Raw genomic sequence first — 7789 nt, forward strand, 5'->3', positions numbered from 1 at the left:
TGGCCAGGCAGTTAAAACATGTTTTAATGGGAAGCTGAAAATCTTGAATAAAACTTATTTATAGTGCTTTAATTTATAGATTGAAATTTTTAATTCTTTGAAGAATATATGTGGACAACAATAAAAGGGTTTTTTTCAGTTGAGTTTTATTTATTTAAGTGTTATGAAGTAATAAACAGATGGGACTTATTTTTGGGAACTTGTCTATGTGTTTGGAAAACAACGAAGATAGTTTTGATATAAGATAAAATTCCACCTTAAGAGACAGAAGGAGAAAGAAAAACAAAGTTGGATATACATCTGATGAAGTTAGAAATGCCTTATTCTATACAATTTTACCTTTTTTAGGTGCTGGTGAATCTGGGAAAAGTACAATTGTGAAGCAAATGAAGTAAGTAGATTTAAAACATTAAATTTGTATTTTTATGTGAAAATGTACCCTTCCATCAAAGGAAGTAAGTGTTTTCTTTTTCCCTTTGTCTCATTAGAATTATCCATGAGGCTGGCTATTCAGAAGAAGAATGTAAACAGTACAAAGCAGTGGTCTACAGTAACACCATTCAGTCAATTATTGCTATCATTAGAGCCATGGGGAGGTTGAAGATAGACTTCGGTGACTCAGCTCGGGCGGTAAGTTATTAAATTCTTCGGAGCAGGCCTGATGAGTGTAAAGAATAATAACTGGCACAATACCATACCACAAAACAGATTTATCAGGTATCTCAGTACCATTTTATAAAAGGAATCAAAGGATGGTGAGTGAAGTCAGAAGCTTTAGAAGTGAATGAAATAAGAATACACGGAGTGTGTAATCTCCCCTTTATAGCTAGAATATTCTCCTTATCCATCAGAAGATTTGGACAATTTAATAACTGCTGCCATGTTTTTCTATATATCATGTGATATTGGGTTCCTCCCTATCTCCGTAACAAATTTTAGTCATTACTGCTGAGTTTAGTAAACTGCCTACACTGGCATTCTTCTAAATTTGTTTTTATAATTTGGAATGCTGAAATGATCTAATTATTTGTATTCGTGCCCAGACTAAAAAGCAATCTAATCTCTTATAATGAAAACAGAATAAAAGCTTGCATGTCTTTAGAATAGGAAAATAACTGGCTGTGAGGAAACACATATCAGAATGTCAGGGCTAAAGACAAGGACCTTAGGAGACAAGTTTCATTTTTTGTGGATAGTTTTTTCTTCACAGATATATATTTTTTTAATAACTGGTATAAAACTTGACCTCCCTAGAAAACGTTAACTGAATCTTCAGCTTAATTTTTAATTTTTTTGTATAAAATAGATGTATTATTATTATTGCTATGACTACATTTTTATAATTCCTTTGTATTTTTATGTATTCAAACGTGTGTATGCCACCTCCCTACTAATAGTATGAAGATTTTTTTGTATAGAGGCTATTTATACTTAATAGGGGAAAAAATGAATAAAGGCAACCTTAGAAAATACACATTAGATCAGTGATGGTGAACCTTTTGAGCTCGGCATGCCAGCATTTTGAAAAATCCTAACTTAACTCTGGTGCCATGTCACCTATAGAAATTTTTTGATATTTGCAACCATAGTAAAACAAAGACTTATATTTTTGATATTTGTTTTATATATTTAAATGCCATTTAACAAAGAAAAATCAACCAAAAAAATGAGTTTGCGTGTCACCTCTGACACGCGTGTCATAGGTTCGCCATCACTGCATTAGATAAATCCATGAAATCTGTGTGTTTTTTTTTGTTACCCTAACATTTCTTTATAGGTTAGTAGTCCATATTAATTTTCTAACCATCTCTTTTTAAACAAAGATTTAAAAGCTTAGTGTAATGAATTCATATTTTCAAGTAGATTTTAAGATTGTTTTCAATAATCATAACTTTCTTCTAAATTGTCATTTCTGAAACAAGATTTGATCATATCCAGACATTTTTTGCTTTATCTACTATCCATTCAGTCTGTAACTTTTATCAAATGCTTTTTGAGCTCTTAGTCTTACACAGAAGGGAACCACCCTTAGATAAAAGTCAAGAATTTATATAAATTGTACTTTACACTAATTCTGATTATGGTAATTTGAACCTTTTATCAAATTCTCATATAGAGTATTCTGCATTCATATCTTACATGTGATTAGAGAGCAAGCTTTTGTGGCCTCCAAGAAGTAATGAAGGGTCAATGCAAGCAGTTGTTTATGAAGTCTTTTTATTTCTTATTTTTCTCTCAAAGAATGTTGCCATTTTCTGCCTTTTTAGAAGAAAAAAACAATATAACTTGGACTTTGTTTCAGGAGTGAGAGTAACTGCTCTCATCACTCCTTTTGGACTCTAGTTGTACCCTAGCCACTGTCCACCCTCAGCCTGCTCTGTTTTATGGTAGCTATTGTTAACCACTTCAGATAAATGTGTTCATGCTTCCACTTCGTTTTGATCGGTTCACTCTGTCTTCTGTTGACTTGCTTCTACATAAGCTTACACAGAACTTCAAGGCTCTTGGAAGTGTGCACAGAAATAGGGATGAATTAAACATGGCCTGGGCATGAGGAAGGGACCTTGAAGCTTGGTAATGAAATGTGTGAAAATTTCCTAGACAAAAATAGGGAAAGTGCATTCTATAAAATAAGAAACAATATATTCAAAGGGTGAATATATTTCTGTTTCTAAATAATTAATTCCTGGAAGTATTATCGTTGAGTTGAAGGATAACTAGATTTTTAATTTTGATAAGTACCGCAGATTTGCTTTTAGAAGAAAAGCAACGTGAATAGTCTTTTCTAGAAATTGTGCATCAGTGTCTACCACACTCTGGCCAATTTAGATATTATCAGCATTTTAATTTTTAGTATCTCATGAGTGAAAAGTATTTCTCTTTTTCTTTTTTAGTTTTTGTTTTCCCGATTTTTAGTGAGGTGAGAAATCTTTTTTTTCTTTCATGCACTCCTCTTAATGTTCTTCACTCATTTCTATTAAATTACTTGTCCTACTCACATTGTGTCTCTTGAAATATCAAGGATATTAACCCTTTTTATACTTGGCAGTTTTTTCTCAATATATTTCTTTCCCCCTTTTTAAATAGTATTTTTCTTATTACAGAACTCTTAATTTTGCTTTTGCAATTGATTCTGACTTCTATGTTGTATCTTGTTAGATATTCAACTTAAAATTACTTGAAAACTACTTTTATTTTTCTAGAACGTTCAGTTTTATTTCTTTAAATTTATATCTTCACCCACCTGGAAATGTGAGATTGTATAATCTAAATGTATGTTATAATCTGATCATCTCTTGCCTTACAACCATTTATTAAATACTCCATTTCTCAGTGACTTGAAAATGTGACCATTAGCATTAAATTGTCTGTGTTTCTGGGCTGCATCTTTTTTCCCACTGATCTATTGTTTTCTTTCCTAGGTCAGTCACTTATTAAATCTTTAACCTCTATAAGATTATCCTATATAATAAAGAGCTAATATGCTAATTAGACTGGATGGCAGAATGACCTTCCTGGACAACCTTCCACCAGTGGGTGGGGAGGGGGGTCGCAAGGCAGCTGGGGCCCATGGGACAGCTGGGGCTGCTGCGAGGGCCTAGGTGGCAGCTGGGGCTATGAGGGCTGAGCCCCTTGCACGAATTTCTGTGCATCAGGCCTCTAGTTTCATTATAATAAGATGGAAATAATAATAACATCTACTCTGGAAGGTAGTGTACAGTAATGACATAATGAACATCAAGTGTTTACCACATGCTTTGGTCATAATAGATGCTCAATAGATGTTTGCTGCTGCTATTGTGATTATTTGTAATTATTTTACCGCTATTATTATTCTTGTCAAAATCACATTATTTTAGTCTCTGTTGCTTCATAGGATTTGGTGTTTGGTAGGGTAAGAGATGCATCTTACTGTTGTTCTCTTACCAAAATACCAAGGTTATTATGTGTCTCTGAACTTGAGAATCAGTTTCCTCACACCCCTGTTGAGACAAAACAAACAAAAAGTCTGTTGGTATCTTGTTTAGAATTACATCTTAATATGTAGGTTAATTGGGTGACAATTGCCTAAAAAGATTGAATATTTTAAGAGATGCTGACTTATTTCTTGTGGTTTGCTTCATATTTGGCAACTACTAGATTTGCAAAGCATATCACACATTAGTTATTTAAAATGAGAGGAAACAAAATTGTTTTTAAGGATGACTTAGAGCAATGAAATTTTGTACCTAATATCCTTTCGATACTGTCTCAGAATTTGTGTATTCAGTCTCTGGATGATGATGTATTGATAAATTAGATTCTCCTAGTAGTGTGAAGCTAGGGAAGCATTATGTATGGGCATATTAGCATGTCCAAGACACTGCATTGCTTAAAACAGTGTTGCTATAAGTGGCCCATGGACCAGTTTCTGTCCATAAGCACAGGATGAGTACAGAATTAAGAGTCAGCATTCCAGTGGTTCTCAACCTTCCTAATGCCCCGACCCTTTAATACTCCAGGTACTCGTATGTGGGGGTATCTGCATGTGGGCGGACCCGCCTGGAGATGGATAGAAAGCGGTGTCTTGGTTCCTAAGACCATCGAAAATATGTGTTTTCCGATGGTCTTAGGTGACCCCTGTGAAAGGGTCGTTCGACCCCCAAAGGGGTCGTGACCCACAGGTTGAGAACCGCTGATTCAGATAGATTTCTAAGCATTGGTAGAGTAACTAATTTATATATTAACTCTGATAGTTTAAGAAAATGGGTTTGTATAGTACTTTGTCATTTAAATTTTATTTTTCTAATAGTGTTAGTTCTGAAATAGTTTGGAAACAAAAAGAAATCAAAACACAGACCGGCCTTCATCACAGATAGTTTGACAAGTACTTAAGTTGGAATAACTTTGGGCTATAAGGAGCAGAAAACCTTGCCCTGAGTTGACTTAAATAAGCTCCCATTCTCCCTAATGCCTCAGCTGGCTCCTGCACAGTGGCTACTTCTCTGTTCCTCTAATTTGTAATTAATTTCTTTAGTGTATGTCTGTCTGCCAGGTTTTGCAGATTGCTTTTAAGAAAGGTTGTACCAATTTCCCTTCCTAGCAGTAGCTTAGGACAAGACCTTTTCTTAGCACTCTAAGTAGCAAAATTGATGAGTGTTACATTGAAAAACTACTGAGTAATTTATTAAATTTTCTTTCAATTTCATTTACATTTTCAATTTTTAGTACAATTTTATAGTTTTGTTATCTTTAATGACTATTTTTTAAGGGCTTAAAGCAGTTAATTTTTTAAAAATCCTTATTGTTGAAAGTATTACTGATTTGTTTGTCTGTTAGTGGTCTATTTTATCCCTTATTCATTTACCTATTGGGAGTCTTGGTATTTCAGTTATCTATTTGCTTGTTTGTATGTACATATGTATTAATCCTTTGCCCACTAATATATATATCAGTGGTTCTCAACCATCTGGCCTTTTAAATACAGTTCCTCATATTGTGACCCAACCATAAAATTACTTTCGTTGCTACTTCATAACTGTAATGTTGCTACTGTTATGAATCGTAATCTAAATATCTGATATGCAGGACGATCTTAGGTGACCCCTGTGAAAGGGTTGTTCGACCGCCGAAGGGGTCGCAACCTACAGGTTAAGAACCGCTGATATATATGTTCTCTCGCATTTTGCTTGTCTTAATCTATGGTTTTCATTTATTTAAATCTTCCCTTATTATTTCTCCCATTATGTTTAAATTTAGAAAAATATTTAAACCAAAGACTTACCAAATATTCATGCTATTTCAAAAGTATTTTAGGGGAGTAAAATTTAACTTTGCTTCTTGTGTTTGTTCATTAATTGCTCAAACTCATTTTGTTATATGTATGGAGTAAGGATCGACATTACTACTTTCTTCAGATGGCTATCTTAATTATTAATTTTTTTGAACAGTCATATTCTTTCCTACTAATTTACCTTGCCAACTATCATAAGTTCAGATTTAGGATTCTTTTCCCTGTTGACCTACATTAACACCATTGTTATATACATTGCAAAAGGTTCTATGGTCCATATAAAGAATCCTTCAACATTTTTTATTTTATTAACTTGAAAATAAAAATATACATTTATAAGATGCATAAAAGTTGTATTTGAGTAACACATTTATTGTAATCTCCCTTTCTGACACAATGAAGCTCATGCTCACTGCAGTTGAGTAAGAATTTTGCCCCTGCTGTTTAGTTAAAATTAACTTAGATTCTTTTAATTTTAGTATTTTCATCCCTTTTAAGCAGTGCTCTGGGAAAAAAAGAAAAATAACTTCCTTGCCCGTCATTTTCACTTTGATTACACTTTTATTTTTAGAGAAAAGTGTTTTACATTTATGTATTTCTTATTCAAAGCAAATCCTTAAAGTCTGGGGTTGCTACCATGAGATGGTGACTCCATTCAAGTTCTCAGGATTTCCTTAGGGGCACATTAACTCTGATGGAAGCAGTATAGCCGTCTGCAAATTGTAGGAGTTGTTATGTGTTAATAGAGTTGTGGTGGATTAAATATATGAATAGTTCTCATATGTGCTGTCCAGAATTGTTGGCAAAGTTATTAATGAAATGATTGAGCTCAACCATTAAAACTAAAGATTTCCATAGATATATCAATCATGACATCAGTATATTATAGGACTATCGTATTTTTTTTAGTTCGTATTGTAGAAGTGCTTTCTGGTATTTTCTACTTACACTCTAATCTCATGAATAAATCTGTCCGCTCTATCACAGTAAAGAATCATTTAGCCCGTGTTTAAAAATTGGTCTCATTCCTCTCCTTTGTTTTAGATAGCTTTGATTTTTAAAAAGTGTTGTTCTTATAGAATTGAAATTGATATCTTCTACCCTAAGAATTCTCCTTTTTCTGCACTGTTTCCAAATACAAAATTGGCTCTTTTGTACCTTTTAATGACCCTTACTTAATATGTCAGAGGACAGCCACCATGATCCCTCAGAAGCTCTCGTCCCCATCCTGGACAGACTCTCCTGAGTTCTCACAGAGTGGCTGCCAGCTTCAAATAAAATGCGCTGTCGCTCAATAAATGCAGCATGTCAAGTGTTCCCTGACCACCAGTGGGAAATGGGGCCATATTATGTTGCTTGACACACTAGCATTTTAGTCATTTTGCTGAGTTATCAAAGCATGCAGTTTTATGAACTGGAACTTACAGCTTCCAAACCATCTTATTTTCATTTAGTTCTGAAAACAATAACTTGGCTACGTCCAAAGAATTTTCTTGCTACTTACAGTTGCCTGGCAAATAACACTTCTTTTTAACATCACAAATGAGTTCTGTAAAAAGCTCTACCAACCTGTAGTCCTTCTGACTAAATTCCAGTCTTTACTTCAATAGTCCCAATCCTTTTCTGCTCTATGTCACACTGTTTGGGTACACGCTACTCTTGTTTATAAATATTTCTGAGTAACATTAATTTACCCGAATCTTGAGAAACCTCATTAAATGGCAACATAGGATCATTGTCATTATTTTGCTATTTTTAATTTATCCTGTCTTAGGCCATGGTTATTTACTCATTGTTGACTGACTAATATGTGTGATTGGGTGACTAATTATTTGTGGAACTTTAAATAAGTTGTTTAACTTCTCTATGTCTTGAGTTCTTTTTATACAAAACCAAAAAATATGTAGACTAATTTCTAAAGTATCTTCCTGCTTAAATTTATTACCTCATCTCCAGATAGCTGAATGCCCTGCTAATGACATGGAAATGAATATTCCAATTATTTTTTCAAGGGAA

At 33.7% G+C, this 7789-nt stretch overlaps 1 protein-coding gene across 1 annotated transcript in view; it reads left to right on the forward strand.

The window, feature by feature from the left end:
• The first annotated feature begins 350 nt into the window (after positions 1 to 350).
• Positions 351 to 7789, forward strand: part of GNAI1 (guanine nucleotide binding protein (G protein), alpha inhibiting activity polypeptide 1) — a 26098-nt gene continuing 18659 nt past the window's right edge. The window contains exons 1-2 of the mRNA XM_015571254.1: positions 351 to 391; positions 489 to 630. Coding sequence (XP_015426740.1) covers positions 387 to 391; positions 489 to 630 — 147 coding nt within the window. The 5' untranslated portion in view covers positions 351 to 386. The remainder of the gene's footprint in view (positions 392 to 488; positions 631 to 7789) is intronic.

Source organism: Myotis davidii, unplaced genomic scaffold (assembly GCF_000327345.1).
Source record: "Myotis davidii unplaced genomic scaffold, ASM32734v1 scaffold125, whole genome shotgun sequence".
Taxonomy (NCBI): Eukaryota; Metazoa; Chordata; class Mammalia; order Chiroptera; family Vespertilionidae; genus Myotis; species Myotis davidii.